The sequence below is a fragment of the Sapajus apella genome, unplaced genomic scaffold (assembly GCF_009761245.1).
Source record: "Sapajus apella isolate SASKATOON/1434 unplaced genomic scaffold, GSC_monkey_1.0 scaffold40, whole genome shotgun sequence".
NCBI lineage: Eukaryota > Metazoa > Chordata > Mammalia > Primates > Cebidae > Sapajus > Sapajus apella.
In genome coordinates, this window is record NW_022436980.1 from 5,300,012 (window position 1) to 5,318,136 (window position 18,125).

At 38.2% G+C, this 18,125-nt stretch overlaps 1 protein-coding gene across 3 annotated transcripts in view; it reads left to right on the forward strand.

The window, feature by feature from the left end:
* Nucleotides 1–18,125, forward strand: part of LSAMP (limbic system associated membrane protein) — a 624,303-nt gene that overhangs the window by 590,260 nt on the left and 15,918 nt on the right. For 2 of the 3 annotated variants that reach the window (XM_032299314.1, XM_032299315.1), the window contains exons 5-7: nt 1,750–1,870; nt 2,333–2,481; nt 9,727–9,762. In XM_032299314.1, coding sequence (XP_032155205.1) covers nt 1,750–1,870; nt 2,333–2,481; nt 9,727–9,762 — 306 coding nt within the window. The remainder of the gene's footprint in view (nt 1–1,749; nt 1,871–2,332; nt 2,482–9,726; nt 9,763–18,125) is intronic. The other variant, XM_032299316.1, reaches the window with a different exon arrangement.

Consider the following 18,125-nt stretch of genomic DNA (forward strand, 5'->3'; position numbering starts at 1 on the left):
ACAGCTCTGGTTAAGAGTAGAGTCAAAATCAGATCTCAAATTTCCTCTTCTCAACTGCTAATCCTGGTTCCTAACCCACGGAATAAATAAGTGAGTTATAATTTGGAAAATTAGCAATTTAAGAGTTAAATTAATTAAGGCTTTGAAAATACACTTGGATTGTAATGAGGCCAACTGCCCATTTGTAAAGAATGAGCAGTTTTAACAAGAATTGGGATAGTTTACAGTTGGAAAGGGGATCATTAAAATAGGATCCCCTCATTTTACAGGTAATAAAACCAAGGCCCAGAAAGAAAATGTATGATGGGAAGTCCAAACAGCCAAACCCAAACCAAATCCCAGGACTCCTAGTTTCCAATCCAGGGTTCGTTTTACTACAGCATCTTCCCATTTAGTGCTTATACAGAATAAGAATGTAAGTCTAAAGTAAAACAACACTACCAACAGCAATAAAACAACAAAACCCCATTTAGCACGCCTGTTTACATACAAGTGTTTATTCAAATGTGCTCTAACTCTGACAGTGATTTAAAAATGTCTCAGCTTATGGGAAAATTAAATGAGAAAGGAAATTGCAGACAAATCAGATGCTTTCTCATACATTCTTTTAAATTCAGAAAGTTACAGTCTTCTACAGGTAGAAAACTTAGGTGATAGTTTTTGAATATGAAAAAAAATCAGAAACAATGAAGATAGACCCAAGTGCTGAACAGCCAGGGTTTAGTGAATTTGTGCAGAAACATTCACTTATTTTCCTAAACGAGCTTTTTCAGCTACAAAGTCTAAACAGAGTGTCAGGATCTGTTTTTCCCATGTGTACTTAGCCAAGTTGCCATTTTCTGGCAAACAACCTTTGGACAGGAAAGGCCTTCTCTCCTTGAAGGTCCATAACCTACACAAACACAGCATCATCAAGTGCAGGAGCTTGAGTCTACAATCCTAACACAGTCAAGTGGACGTACAAACACTTTTTCCATTCTCGTAGGATTGTTTGAATGAGTCATGGAAAATTATAGTGTCAAATGTGTTTCCCAGCTGATTTCAAGCCTGTGATAGTTTTGTAGGCTCATTCCTGGGCATAAAAATCAAGGGCACAACTGCCAGAGAGAATAGAAGGCTGATATGCCAGTAAGTCTTCTATGCACCAGGATGGACTTTAAACCATACCCCCACTCATAAAAGCTAAATTTACCTGGGTTGTGGTGATAAGCGAACACATAAGGTAATTACCTAACACTAGTTTCATTTGTTTCTTTCTTTATGAATCCTGCAGTAATATCAGAGCAAACTTCGGTTGTTAGCCAGCTGTCATTTTCATCAGACTCCTCAAGGCCATCTCGAACTATAATAACAAGAAGAAAAAGAAAAAATGGTCAAATTATACATTGAGATTCCTAAGTCCTTTGGTATCATTGCTTCATTTATAAAAAGACCATAAAAATATTTATAGTCTATGTTTGTAATACCATGACCTATTGGAGAAGGGAAAAAGAAATCCTCGTTTCAGTTCCATAAAACCCTGCTAAGTGTCTCACTTAAATAAACCAAGTCTATGCTTTCATAAATTATCTTTTTTTTGTTTGTTTGTTTTTTGGTGATCAACCCCATTTAGCTGATGACATAATTCACACAAATGGGGCTTTAAGATGGCTCCCTTCCTGCATCTCTCTAATCAGATTGTCCTTCTTCATTCCTTCCTGATAAGCACGCCAACCCTCATATAAACCTGTGTGCCTGTCCTTCCTACAGATCCTCCCACTATCACAGAATCCAAGAGTAATGAAGCCACCACAGGACGACAAGCTTCACTCAAATGTGAGGCCTCAGCAGTGCCTGCACCTGACTTCGAGTGGTACCGGGATGACACTAGGTATGTGCCAAATCTACCATCCCCCGTGGCTCCACTGCTTGGGCCTGGGGGCACCAGAAGCCTCACAACAAAGCCAAAGCCAAACTAGTTATAATTATGTAGAACTATATTCTTACAATCTTCCTTTTTAATGTTTCTTTCAAATTCTTTGGGGGCTGTAGCTCTTAAGCTGAAGCCCAAAAGCAGCCAGGTAAAATATAAAAACAGTTCAATGGGTAGTTTTCACCTGCATGTCTTTCTTGCCAAAACAGAAACTCAAACCTGTTTCCTGTTTTTCTCTGTTGATGGACATTGATTCCGATAATATGGCACTGCACAATTAAAAGAGGAATTGGGCATGGAACAACGAACTCTGGCTACTTCCTTTCTCTCCTTTTCCTCCAGTGTCAGGATGGGGAAAGAATTCCTAAGCTAAAATCTTCACCAGTGTTCCATTCTATTCTTCTGTTTTTGAACTCTTAGGATAAACAGTGCCAATGGCCTTGAGATTAAGAGCACCGAGGGCCAGTCTTCCCTGACGGTGACCAATGTCACTGAAGAGCACTATGGCAACTACACCTGCGTGGCTGCCAACAAGCTGGGGGTCACCAATGCCAGCCTAGTCCTTTTCAGTAAGTATGCCAAAGCAGTGCCCAACTTGGTGGAATTAAATTGACTTTTCACATGAAAAACGTGAAAACCATTCCCTTGTCTATTAAAAGTTCACTTAAACACAAATAAGGATATATGCACTGAAACAAAAACGCAGGGTTCTCAATCTCTGTGCATAGGCGGGACTTATAAATGGAGCAACTTCTCTCTATATTCTTTCTTGCTTCGGATAACTGCCTAGATTTTGTTTGTTTTCTTTAGTTTTGTTGTTGTTTTCTTTTTTCCTAGTTATTTAAACTGAAAAAAATATTCAGAGAACACAAGTCTCTTTGGCAGTGGTCCTTTAAGAAGCAGAGGTGATGTAAGAGCCTGGAAATGGATAACAGTTTTGTTTGTTTGTTTGTTTGTTTGTTTGTGTGTGTGTGCATTTTTAAGGCAGTAATGAGAGTGACTGAGGAAGAAATATTCAGTGAGAATGAATAAGGTGACGAGAGAAGGGAGAGGCTAGAAAAAAAAAGTATCTTTTTAACAATACAAGAGGAAGAGTGGAATAAATGATTAAAGCATAATATAAATTCTAAAGGAGGAAAAATGGTGGCAGAAAGCTTTCTGTATGACAGTAGGAGACATTACTTTTCTGATATATTTTTGGAACGGAGATATAATGGTAGGAAAAAGGAACATTTCCGAAGACCAGAGAAGATCCTGAAAGTAGACCAAGGAGGTCATGGTCATTCTAAAGTCACAGATATTAATAGGAGACCCCACCTTGGAGTCCTGCTCTTTAGCAGCAAGTTAGAGTCAAGTCTAACTCCCTGCCTTGTTGGGCAGGTGACTATGAGCACAGAAGCAGATGCCTCCTGAGAAACAGAAGGATGCTAAATGGAATCACAGGAAAATGATAACATTTAGAATAGAGAAACATTTATGAGAATAAGCAAAAGAAACAAAAAAGCCCATGCTGAATCTGAAAGTTCATTTGGACTAAAGGGAAAAGTTAAAAAACAAAAGTACTATTATGATTCTGGAATAACAAACCACTAAGTTTATCTTTTTTTTTCCTGCACAGGTTCAATTGGAAAAACTAGAAATACTATGACCAGAAGAAATGTCTCTATTTTGCTATATTCCATTTAGATGAGCCTTCAGGAAAAAAATATATATTTTTTTAGAAGAAAAATCAATTTAAGTGAGAGTTCTCTTGAAATGTTGTGTTAAAGCCATTTTAAAATTGTTTAAGATTGAACTCCACTTATGAAAACAACAATCACAAACAACTCTAACTCTGGCCTTTAGTTTCTCATTCATAACTCTCATTGACTTCAGTCTGTGACAGTTTGATGAGATACAGCTATACAAATGCTGCATCTATATAAAGCTTAAAATTCACAACCTGTTTACCTGTCTCCAAAGACCAAACATCAGCATTCCTTGCCTCAACTAGAGACATCAATATCTGTAAGACACTTGAGAATATACTTCTTAAGAACTGTAGTTACCTGATTCATTCCTAACATTAAGGATTCTATAAATGGTGGGGGTGATAAACGTCCTCAACTGTGAATTTAAGATTTACCAAATCTAAGTTGACCTGGTTCAGTATAACAACATATACTTAAAAACTCAAAAAGAAGGTTGTATAGAGATGAGTAAGGAGAAGATAGAATAATTGGATGAGTTACAGAAAGTGAAAAATTACACATTTGCATTAAAGTATATTTTCATTCTATTTAACCTAGACTAAGAACTATGCTAATGACATATCAAATAATAAATAAAATGTTGCCAATAGACTGAGAGAGAGGAAAAAGAAAGAGGTTGGAAGGATGGAATACTTGAGGAAGGAGGGAAAGTGAGCGTAGGCTAAGTCAAAGGCAATGAGATACTGCTGGTGGTCATGGAAGGGGACGTCAAGCCCTACAATACCAATGCCCTATAACAGAAGTCTATTTAAAGGACTTAACCTTAATTTTACAGAGTTTCTGCTTGTATACTGAGAATCAGGGAATAAACAGACAAGTGTATCCTATCACACTTCCCTTTATGATTTAGAAGAGATCGCCCTCCATTATATATTTGAGGATCATGTGGTGCAGTGATTAATGATGTACTACTCCTGGTGGTCCCACATAGGCACTACCATAGTTGTGTCTTTGGCATCATGCAGCGGCACCACATGCATCAGCATTAGGTTTAGAATTGATGTCCCACCTTTATTGTAAAGTTAGGAGGTATAATAATGAAAAATAAAATACGAAAGATCATTAGGCTTTGAGGTGCAAAGGAACGATTCAAATTGCAGAATATTGGTGAATCTATTGCACTATTTCCTAGATCCAAGGCCTAAGAACAAATATTTTTGGGGAGAAGCCCTGCTTCTTTTGTAGCAGGAATGGCACTGCCTCCACCCACCCACTCACCACCAGTTAGTTTTGGGAGATGCGTTCTTACAGCCTGCATAGCGAAAACTGATAATTTCACAGAGTTCCAAAAGAAAAGAAAGGAAAAGAGAGGGGGGGAGATAGAGAAAGAAAAGAAGGAGGGGAGGAAAGATGGAAAGAAGAAAAGAAGGAAGGAGGGAAGGAAGGGAGGTAGGGAAAGAGGGAAGGAGGGAGGGAGGGAGGAAGGGAAGAAGGAAGGAAGGAAGGAAGGAAGGAAGGGAGGGAGGGAGGGAGGGAGGGAGGGAGGGAGGGAAGGAGGGAGAGAGAGGAGAAGAGGAAGGAGGGGAAGAGCAAGAGTACTTATGTGAGTAAATATTATTTACATTCAAATAAACAGGATTAATGGGAAAAGGAAAACACTGTGCAAGTGTCAGCAGAGGTAATTTTCCACAGAACAGAGTCAGGAGGGGAGAGATGCTTGGGGGCGGGCGTCTGTGGCCACAGCCCTGACAGAAACACTGTGTGGGCAGCAGGGTGCTCTGCTGACCAAGCCAGTCCAGAGAATAACAGGCAGCTGGTGAGCCTCTGCCAGCCAGAGGCAGCAGCAGGTAAAGACTCAGAGCCAGAGCCCCTGAAGAGTTGGCGATTATTCATCTTCATTTGTGTGTCAGCACATTTTCAGCCATGTCCACCACAGCGATGAGCTGACTTTTCACACAGTGTCAACTTGCGGTCACATGCATGCATACACTTCCCCACTCTCCATTCAAATACTGATCTCCATAGGGGTCAAAATCATGGAACGAGAGTGTAAGAATACATTGTATTCATAACAATTTTTTCCTGAGCTGGTGGAAGCATTCCTTTCTCATTCATCTAGTTCTCCACACATTCTAGCACTCTGTTTGTCAAAGAGCTACACTACCTCAGTTCATATAACCACGTAATGCCCTGGCCAAGCATTACCTTACATAACTTTTGAATGCATTAATGCAATGGCACAATGTATGGGCAAGGATTTGGCTCCCTAGTCTTCATCAGACAGGGGGATATGCATCACATAGATGAAAACTTGGATTTCGAGTGATGCCAAGAGAAGTTCCACTGTCTGCATAAGTAACATAACAGACTGTGTTTCCAGACTGATAACTAAAATTCACCCACAAAGGCGATAGGTTTATCTTGTTTTGTGCTCATGTTGAGTTAGATTCAAAACAATGGACATGGAGGAAGAAAAGGTGATAATTTAAATGTTACCACTTCTTATTAAGTGAGTGCAATTTACTCTGCAGTATCTACTGTGCTACATGTTTCACATACATGATCTGATTTTTTAAATTATATTTTTGTATCAGAAACGGATCTTGCTATGTTGCCCAGACTAAAGTGCAGTGGCCATTCATAGGCATGATTCCACTGCTGATCAGCATAGGAGTTTTGATCTGCTCTATTTCTGACCTGTGCCAGTTTGTCGGTTTGACCCTCCTTAGGCAACCTGTTGGTGTCAGGCTCCTGGGAGGCCACCATATTAAACTAGTGCAGACACCCAATCAGCAGAGGACACCACAGCCCAGAACACTTGAGTTATAGCCGTCTTTCTGCTCCGGCCTCCTGAGTAGCTGGGACTATAGGCACGCATCACAACAACCCTACTATGTACTTGTGTTTCTCCATTACATAAAAAAGTTAAGTGATTAGTGCAACTAAGTTAGGCTGAGCTTGAGATTTAACTTCAGGTAGTCTGTTTCAAGAGTGCAGGCCCTAAATCAACACATCTGCATTTGTGTATGTGGGCATAAATGTTAGGAAATATGTCTTGTAAATTTGGAGGTGAGAAGAATCTATTTTTTTCTCCTTTTTCTCACTCAATGAGGCCTTTCCACTGTCTTTATACTGCTCTATCCCTTCACACCCAAGAGCACTGTCTCCCACCTCCATTTTCATTAACCCCCAATAGCCTGTTACCACCAGGTTAGTTCAATGATTGGGTTATCTGTGGCATGTTGAAGTTCTCAGTAAATATTCCAGCCTAGCAGTCAGCATTTGCTCTAGGAGAATATTCCCTCACATTAAAGGACAATCCCACTGATTGATCACCTGGTGTTTTAGAGAAATAGGAGGATTATAAAGGTCTTTTAAGGCTTTTGAGTACAAAAGAAGAAAATACAAAAAAAAAAAAAAAAAAAAAACCTCTTCACTGGGCTTTGCTGCACCTGTGTGTAGGTGTGTAGGAGATGCTTTTAATTTTCTTTTTAAACTTTAAAATATCATTAACTTGAAAAGCCATAGTCGACTAAGTTTCAAGTACTACCTAAGTAATCCAGCACTAGAGGGAGTCTTTACAAAGAGGGAGTCTTTATAATCCCCATTTTCTTTAAAAAGCATTTGTTATCTGAAAGGCTTGCTGTTTAAACACACACCACTTGATGATGCTAGTTAAGACGCGGCAAAGCCTGGGCCAGGCGCAGTGACTCATGCCTGTAATCCCAGCTGAGGCTGAGGTGGGTGGATTTCTTGAGCTCAGGAGTTTGAGACTAGCCTGGGCAACTCGGCAGAACCCCAACTCTACCAAAAATACAAAAAAAAAAAATTACCCAGGCGTGGTGGTCTGCGCCTGTGGTCCCACCTACTAGGGAGGCTGAAGCGGGAGGGTTGCTTGAGCCTGGGAGGCGGAAGACACTGAGCCAAAATCAAACCACTGCACTCTAATCTGATTAACAGAGTGAAGACGTGGCAAAGCCTTTTAACCAGCTACTTTTAGATGCCACACAATAAAACAGTTTGAGCAACTGTCTACCCACATGTAGTTTGAAGCACTAGATGCAAACTCCTTAAGTGGGCTGTCTGTGGATACATCTCCCCTCCCCCAACCACTTAACAGATAAGAAGCCAAAGCTCAGAGTTAAGAGACCTTCCTAAGAGACACAGCATGTAGTACAAGGGACAACCTTGTAGTCTGTTCCGGAAATCTCCCAGTCAGCTGCTAAGTGTGTTTCCCTCAAGCAGCAGCAGCCAAAGGAGAAGCATATGGCACCAAGGGCTCTGCCCTCCCTTACTTTTGAACACCAAAAGTTGGAAATTTTCTTTTTCCTCCTAAGTACTATTTACTTCACTTTACACTCGTACAGGATTCTACAAACCCTAGCATAAAATATAAAACAGCAGCAGAATAATGGTCAAAGAATAAGAATACAAACTGGGATGGAGAGGCATCTAAGAAAGATACGTGAATAGGATGGAATTAAGAGAATGAGAATAGCTGATGGGGTGTGATAGGCCTAAGACAATGATAACAGGGTGGAGCTAAGACGGTAATAACAAGCTGAGAAGCAGCTGAAAGGCACTGAAAGCAGGGTGGGTGAGATGGTTAAGCCATATAATTGGTCATGTGGAAATAAGGGCAGAGTGCATTTTCCCAGCTGAGAAGAGCATGATGAGAAAATACAAAGCTGAGTCATTTAAACAGTCTGAATAATAATAGAAATAATAAAAATAAAATTCAGTAGAAAGAGCATAATATGGGACAGTGGTCTCCAACTGCAACAAAAATGCTAAAAACAGTTTAGCTGTTTATTTTCAAAGCTGGAAACTTAATACCAAATAACCAGTGGAGGCTTAAACCATTTTTTGACTTGACACTCGTGTAACTAAGACACAGTTGTTCACTGGGCTGCTGTTGACCTGCTCCATCTTAATGGACTTAGGAAACTTTCATATTTAAGTGACAACTTCAGCCAAGCTAGAGAAAAGCTGACTCTGCAAGGAGACTGAGTTTTCTCAGTGTCCAGATGCATACAGTGCCCAGAGTCCAGGGAAAATCTACTCTTTTCATGCATATGGCACAAGATGGTAGGCTATCAGATTTGAATATGCACATATGCTTTTCTCATTGTGGTTTTGATTTTTGTTGATTTTCATTTCTCATTGGTCTTTATTTAATCAAGCTGCTAGGAGAAATGTAGAAAAGTGTGTGCTAATTATGTTACACTATAATTTGGGGGTTAGCAAGTAATACATTCTCCCCCTAATACTCCATTCTGTATTTCTGAAAGAGCCTCAGAAGAGGATTTAAGCTTTTCTTGAGATAGATGAAGGACACCTTAAATTCTGAACTCTGTCAGTACATTCTATTTATGGCAGGTAGTTTATGTATGGGACTACGAGATACTTATAAACTAAGACCTCAGTGTTCAAAAAAAAATCTTTTTATACTCAATAGGACGTATCATCAAGCAAATTTGATTGGTTGATCAAATTTCAGGTGAAATGGTATTATAAAAAGAGGGGGAATTAAGGAATAGACTAAAAATAAAATTATGCTAAGAAACTTATTACCTTGACTTTACTCCTATATTGGTATCAGCAATGTGGAAGTAAAAACCTGAGGGAAAAGTTGCACTAATGTTACCCACAGTAAATTTTTCAGATGCTTGGCTAAAGCTGTTATGAACTATAGGGCTTAGAGAGAGGAAAGAATTCTATAGCTGACACACATTCCTCTGTCACGAGCTAAAGAGACGAGAGCCAAGACCAAAATGTGTCACCTGAATGTGATCACCACTATAAACACCCTCAGCTCCAACTCTCTAAAAGATCTAAAATCTTGGTGTTGGGTTGTTTTCAGTAGAATTCTGTATGTAGGGTTACCACAAACTGATGCTGTCCCCTACACTAGCTAAACTTTTTAAAGGCTCTGTATTTTTAATTTTATTAATACATTTCTTTGATAGTTTAATGTTAATAGGAAGTACAGATGAATGTTTTATGAGAGATATGATCCTGTAAGCATGGAAATTCATCTGTTGTATAATTGTTTGAATAAGTAAACATAAGAAAGATATGTATTTAAATTCTCCATGATGATTACTATTTTTTCCCCTTTAGAACGTGTTTTACCCACAATCCCCCACCCCATTCAAGGTCAGTATGATTTTTATCACTGTAGCTCTCTTCCTGGGTCATTCTCCATCATCTGTAACATGCAAAACACACAAAGGGAGAAAAACACATTCATAAAATTCACATACAATATAAATCATTTTTTCCCTTAAACCTTTTAATAAAAGTCAGTTAGTTGCTTCCAACGTCAGTTGAATAGGCATGGAACAAGACTATCGTCCTGCTCATCTTCAAATTGGTCAGTAGCTGTGAAGGCAATGCTAAACTCAGCAAGGAATTTTTTTCTACAGTCAGTATGTATTACAAGTAACTAGGAACTCACATATTTGGGACACAGCCAGTTAAATTCTGTAGCCACAGATATACAAATTTTTGACTGACCACCCTCACAGTTGGAAGTTTATACAATCTGAATCTGAAGGGTGTTACTCGTAAAAATTAACGTATATACTGCTAAAGGTTAATCAATGCAACCAGATTATAACAAAGACATTATTTCCTCTTAAAATCTTGGCCAATTCATGGGTATTTTTCTTTCCTTTTAAATATACCTATCTTAGAAAACATAAATGAAAAAACAGGATAATCATTCTGAATTCCTTTTCATAAACTTTATATGCACTCAAATTAAATTTTGCCTCCTACATCATATTTAGATGCAAGCTGCAGCCACAACTTTCTAGCTTAAGGCTATTTAAAGGGAAATTGGCAAATAAAATTAAAACAATATAAAAAATCCGAAATGAAACCAACCTACCATTGAAATTAAATTCCAGAAAAGTGATTTGCAAATAGCACTCAAAGACCTGAGAAAAAATGGAAACTAGGCCATGCGGGGCCTAGCGTGGAAAAAATAAATCCAATTAAACAAGATTATCATACACACCATAAAGGAAATGTGCTCAGAATTAAAGGTAGAAAGCTGCTGTTTTATAAGTTTGAAGATGAATCATGTTTCATTAACATTTGTCCAAACTGTAAATTCACGCAAACTTGTGTGTATTCAGTGTCAATAATGCAATGTTTCACATGTATATGCATTCACATATGCAAATGTATTTTAATTATTTTTGAACTAAGGATTGCAAGATTTCAATAATCAACTAGACAGCTTAATAAAAGAGTTGTCAAATTTTAAAAAGAGGACAAACTATTTTTAGTATGAAAGCTTAGAATAACTCTGTTTAATAATAATAAAAAAAACTTCCCTAAAACAATGAAATCTGTTTCTAATCCCAGCCACTAAAAATAAGACTGTTAAAATGTGCCTGTTTTTTAAACTTGACATGATACTTACTGTTCACGGAAAATATCCCATTTTGAATTCTTGACATGCCACAATTATTTTAACACATTTATGTTCTAGCGTTGCTGCAGAGATTGACACCATTTTATCATGTTGCCATCTTGCAAATATCTTTATATGAAAAACACACACATAAGCATTTGTACCATTGGATAGCATTTTCAAAGAGGTCATGCCCCATCTGAGATGAGCTTTGTACAGTATCACTGTGATTCTAGGTATCCTTTGTAAGAGCAGTTCTGCAGCCACCAACTCAAATATTTATCTCATCACGCATTATGATATATGTAACTTTGAACAAAGTGAAGCCAGACACCGTTCACAAAGGACAGCTGCTCAGATACTGAAAAACAGTCTGGACTAGGGATGAAGCATGAGGGATTTTGCTGAACTTTACATTTCCCACAAACTCAACTGTTGATTGGAGAATGACCCTAGTTTGATTTTACATTGTAGGTAGACTGTAGTTAGCTTTCTTAGATCCAATAGTTTTTAGAGAATATAGTTTATCTTATACTAATGCTTTAGTCTTCTGCTAGTGGAAATTGAAAAGCTGTTCATTAAGACTTGGGATGGCTGGTGTTAAGAGTCTGCTGTACAAAGATAGTCCCCTCTTAAGTTTCCTATTTTTTACAAGGACTTTAACTTCCTGGAGATTGATTCACTTTTCTTCTCTTTCCCATCCAGGGTAACCCAAGAGAAATGCAGCTTCCCATTGAAAAAAACACTAACAATAGGATGCTTAACCGTTTTTATGGTGCCAATTAAGTACCCAATATCTATGAAAAGCATGCCTCACTGTGATCATAGCTATAATGCAAGGCATCTCCATTTAATTGAATATCATATATTGTCATCATCTTTGTGAACTCTTAAATTTCATTCCTAAAATGTCAATTGTCTCTTAGAAGTTGGTTGATATAAAATGGCCTAAAGAGTTTAAGGCAATTAATTTCCTTAAGGTGTTTTGAAAGTGGGTGTTTCAAAAGCCACAAAGATTTTTTTCTGTCCTCCCATTATAAAAAGGAAAACTTTCTTCCCTAATTTCCAGCCTCACAAAGATATATGTTTCATTTCAGCTGCTTTATTGTTCATATCTCTCATTGGAGGATCTTCCCCTTCCTGTCCCCACTCTACATGGCTCATCAAGCTGACTGGGGATGCACAGCAGAGTCACAGCAGGAATGCAGTCCTAAACCCTTTCAAGCTGTGATTAAACAAAAACAAGGCTCAATAAATCAAATGCATTTCCCTTGGGTTTCCTTCATCATATTGCTTGATTTTCTGCAGTGATAATAATAATGCTGGAATTCCATCAATGGATAATTTATATTGGCTGTGGCCAATCAGAAATTTTCATATGTCCTTCCCCCCCTGCCAAAAAACAAAACAAAAAATAATACCAGTTTGCTTCCCTGCTCCTTAAAGGATATAAATAAAATAGTGCTCCATCCTTGATCTGTTTCTGATAGGTGTTTTCTTCCATTAATTTTAATTTAGCTTTATTCATTCTAAAATGAGTCCTGAATTGCATAAGTTTGCATAAATACCTCCGACTATATTGCTGCAGAAAATCCACTGAATTGCAAAATAAGGAAAGAGTCAGCTCTCAATGTCTGGGGGAACTTTTCTCACTTTATGAGGCTGACATCGTTTCCTGAGGTTTCTGGGTACTGAGCAGTGATAACATTTCTCCCCATCAGTGTGCTAATGCCTAGCTCTTCTTCATAATGGAAGTGCACCCCGAGACACTCTCACATTGAGGACTGTAGGTTCAGAATGAAGTGTTGAAATCAGCCTCAGAAAATTAAAATGAAGTGAAACAAGGGACAACGACAAGGGCAAACAACCGTTTTGTTTATGTAACTCTCAAGCGAAAAATTCCCTTGAGTGTGGGGCTCTCTGGACTCAATCAGCCTATCCCTTTCTGATCGCTGCCACTTTGAAACAAAACAAAACAAATCCTGGAATGTGTCTCACTTGTTTGCCTCCCATCTGATTATTTATCCCAAGTGAACAGCCTTTCCATTCACTAACCCCATGTGGCAAGTGGGTTTGGGAAATGTTGAGATTATCTTCCAGGTTCAGGCATGGCACTGGGTTTGTTCACAGCTGCTTGCCATTCCATCCCTGTTTTTCCATTGATAAAATGCATTGCACATGGCTGGGTTTGCATGATTAATACAGCTGTCCATCGCTTTTTCAGAAAACAAAACAAACCATCCCCTCCCAAAATTAAAGTTTAAAAAGAAATTAAAATCCAAACCACAAACAAGCCAGGCTTACAGAAATCTGAAGTCGGCCTGGCATGTTTTCTCCCAAGGGGAGACTGATATTCTTACACGCAGGTCTGGCATCAGAGCAGCCAGATTCTATCTATAGTCAGAGGAGTGGATATATCCGCCCTCACCTGGCACCCCCAGGAATAGGTTTTTAAATCAGATTCCAAAAGGATGAGAGGTCAAATGGGAGAACAATTTTGAACATATCTCATGTTGTGAAGAATACTGAATAGTTTCTAGTTTCATTTATTGTCTGTAGAATACCATCCTTAGTATTATTAAGAAAAAGCTTCTTTTCAGCTCCTTAATACAACAGTATTTTGCTTTGTCTAATAATAGTAATAATATTAATAATAATAGCTAACATACATAATAGGCTTCTCATGTACCATTAGAGTTTTAAGGGCTTTTGCCTGCATTAACTCAATCCCGCAACCCTAAGAAAGAGACATGCACCTTTCTCTCACACTTTTTAATGATTAAATGACACTTAAATTTCAACCTACCCCTGTTACACCCAGGCACATGTATAAATCTGTAGAATATTAATAATCACCCTTATGTATACATTCATGTTCATTAGATATGCATCTTTCCAGTGAATTTTAAATGTTCATCTAATTTATTTTATATATTACAGTGCTTATAACACAGTTACTTTATGTCCTTACATTTTTACAGAATCTATTTTCAAATATGCTTAACACAGTGAGATGTATGCCCAACTCACACAGATTTATATGAAAGCATTCATCTTTTAAAAACATGAGCAGAGCTATCTGGCATCAGCACATCTAATTTCACACACTTATTCAGGCTGATTTACATACACACCTCTATTAATCATGGATAATTACTAGCATTGTTCCTGTAATTCAGTTTTTCCAACTGTGAAATGGGAAAGAAAATATATTTTTCATGCCTACAAGCTCAAAGTGGTATTTTAAATAACACACAAAAGAGAGCTTCAAGTTCCTAGAAAGAAGGTATACTGAATTTTAAAAATTATATTCAAATGCACGTGTCTTATAATTTTTAAAAGCGCTGATATTTACAGGCATACTCATATCATATTACATGGACATTAGCTAGACATAAGTTCAGTGTGCTTTTATTATATTTTGATGTATTATGGATTATAAGGATGTCTGAAATCCCCACACTGCTAAAAAGTTTTAATATAGCAGCATCCTAAGGCCAAATAAAAAATATTTTTCATTATTTTCTTACCAATATCATAATATTAAAGAAGAGCTGCAAAATTGCACAGTTCCTTGTTGTGTGGCATACACATATACACTCACATACTTTGAGTGAATGCCCATCATACACACTACCACATGACTGCCAGACCATCAGCCTAAAGAACCTGCACCTTTTGCTGGTCAGGGATATAAGGTATGCCCTAGGAAGGATTTCACTTTTTAAATACGTCTCTCCTTCCTACTGGCTGGCAGAAACAAGGATTTTGTTTCTACGGATAGAATTTAGGCAGCCATGTCAGCACTAATTTAGAGCAAAATCATTGGCTCCGATTAATACACATGAAAATTATTGAGCTGACCTTCATGCCTAATTCCCTGGCTCCTTTATGGGAACAGAGTCTGATTTCCTTCTGATTTTCTTTAGTGGTCAGAGAATAAAGTGAGATAATTGTACCAATATTTAATGTGGAATCAATAGTTCACTCGTCAATCCAGTGATTTTGACACAGTGTAATAGGTGAGATTTTCTCCCCATTTCCATGTCTTACCTCTCCCCACCTCTTTACTCTTCCTCCTACTGTTTCCTAAACTGTTATTCTCTCCCCCGCTAAAAGTTGCTAGCAAGAATAAACCCAAAATTTATTCACACCGCTATTTAAATGTTCAACAAGGGATTGGAAGTGTTATTTCTCTCAAAAATTCACATTTAGCTTCAAGCTAAATGACTAAAAATCCTACAGAGTCAATTTAAAGATAGGAGAATGTTTAGTCCTGGAACTCCTTTCTAATGCCTCTTCCTGTTTTTTGAGTCTGGATCTGCCTACACCAGTCAGCCTTTGCTGGTGATCACCCTGTTCTTAATGCCTCTCTGTGCTATTTAGATGTCTAGAGCCAGCAGGGATTTGAAAATGAATATTTTTTTAATAAAAAAAAATCCAAGCTTCCACTAAATTTTAATTTGATGGAAATATTGCTCTTCTATGAGCTTTATGAAAAAAAAAAATCTTTCAAAGTAACAATTACATTTGGGGATTAGGTTTAAGTAATTGGCAGTCTTGTCTTTTTAATTAAAAGGAATAAAGCTGCCTAAGAACAGCTCAATGAGATTTGCAGCAGAAAATGTTGGCATGCTGCCCCAAAGGGTGAGAAGCCCGGGATCTTGATGGACAGAACACGGACACAGTCTCTCGTGGTCGCTAGAGTGCACAGCAGCACGGCCTGCTTTCAAGGCTGCCTCACGTGCCAGTTAACATGAGCATAGCAGGCGACTGTGAGAAACATTGCTGTGTGTAGACAGGAAGGAAGTCCTTCCTTTGGGAACAGAGTTCTGGGTTCAGAGACTGTATGGAGCTAGAGTCCTTCTTAAAAACTGGTAGTACATGGAGGAAGAAAACAACAGCAACAAAATTCTCTTAAGTATTAAATCATCAAGATACTCCCAGCCCCTGAAAAATGTCTTATCATAGCCCAAAAAGTATAAACAAACCTTAATTTTAATCTGTCCCTTGGCTCCCTTCTCTACATTTTCCTCCATATTCACCATGCATTGAATATGTGTGTTCTCTTTGACATCTTTCAAACAAAACCAAAGCAACGTTTTGACAGTATTGGCATTCACTTCTAAACACTGGTTACTAGGCAGGCTAGGACCACTAAGCCATTATCCCATCTGGAGGAAGCACTGACTTCTGAAGAGGCAAGATATAAATTAAGGTTAGTAACAATTTTCCTAATGCAGTCACTCCAGCCTCATGATATTCTCTCATCATCATAAGTTATTTGTACGTATGAAACTAAACAAGCACCTTTATGGGGAAAAAAAATCAGTGTAAGAGATTCCACCTTACACCTCCCCTTGTATACTGCTGTGAAGAAACACACCTGCCAAGTAAGAACACAGCATGCCATAATGAGTTTGGAATTCCAATTTAAGGTGTTCCTATGTACTGAGATGCATGATGGGAGTAGGCAGACTACTCACTAGGACTCCACGGAGAATGTCAGCTTATATCCACCACAGATCAGTGGGGGAGAGACCTTACAAGTCATTTATCATGCTTCCTAATTGGACCCTAGGGAGCCAAGCAGTGCCATAGTTTACTCTACAGTTTCACTTATCACTGTGCTGATTGTAAACGAAAATGCTTCCCACATCTCTGTAACACATACATAAGATCAGCACCCAGACATTACCACTAACATAGTATCTTTACTACCAATCACAGCTAATAGTTCATTCTACTTTTTATCTGCCCCATGCTAGCAAAAAAGATTCTGACTTACGCACCCACCTTCTAAACCTCGTAATGCCAGTATGACTTTTTTAACTGCCTAAAAAATCCTAAAAAGGCATTTGGAAGCAATAGTAGCATCCTGTAGGAAACAAAAAAAAAAGCAGTAGAAGGTAGCCATGCCTTTGCAGAGTGTTCCTTCTTTTTACCATCCCATGCTCTTTAGCTCACACAGCAGCAAGCATTCCCAGCCATGTTTCATGTTGGAAACTTGCTTGGCCATTCTGCAGTGGTTTTTCAACTATACGTGTGGGTTTTGAATGACTTGGTAGCTGGAGATGTTTGGAGAGCAGAAATCGCTAGAAACAAAACAAACAAAATGAAGCCAAGCAGTAACTTGCACTTCTCGGTCGCATTGCAAGCTAGAGTAACTTAGGAAATTTGTTTTCTTTTTCTCCCTTGAAGTTCCGGAACACAGGTAAGTTTATCGCTGACAGCTGTTAAGTGCAGCGGTGCTAAAAAAAAAAAAAAAAGAAAAAAAAAAAAAAAAAAAAAAACAACAACAAGACACCATGATCCCATTCATTGGAGGCTGGTCTTCCATTGCGGGATCAGCCTTCCCATTCTAAATCGTAAATAGTATGATTTTTTGTTCTGTATTTAGACGTACTCTCCACTTGCTCTTGCCTTTGCTTTGTAGACTTTCTTTTAGAGGTCACGTTTTCTTTGCATTACGATTTCTAATCACTAGGAACACAAGAAAGAGGCTTAACTCTTGATAGCAGTTAAAACTCTCTTTTTTGGGGGGGCACAGGTTAAGTTAATTTGACATGCACAATATCTTGATGACACCATTCATTTACTCAAAGAAATATTATCTTAGTATTTGCTCTGAACTGGGTTTTAGGGATGACAAAGGAGACTGAAGCAGGTGCAGCCTCCGCACTGAGAGTTTACAGATCAAATGGAGAAGTACTTAATGAACTAAGCAACCACAGTAAACTTTAAGTCCATGTAAAGATAACTGTGAGGTGTTTGGGGAGAAGAAACCAAGGCACATTAGCCAGTCTGGGCTGGCTGGGGAAGACTTCCAGGTGAAAGAGAAGTTTAAAAGACAGAAAGAGAAGAAGAGAGGAAAGAGAAGAACAACCCAGAACCTGCCTAGAATCCAGAAAGAACTTAACTGACAGGGATCCACTATAAAGCCTAATAATTTTTTAAAATCTAGAAAAATAATATTTTTTCCTAATAGTTTATCCTCTTTTGTACCTGGCCTGTTTACAAAAAGAAACATGATAAACCAGAGGACTTAAAGGTGAGGAATTTCTATAATTAACAATAATGTATTGTACAATTCAGA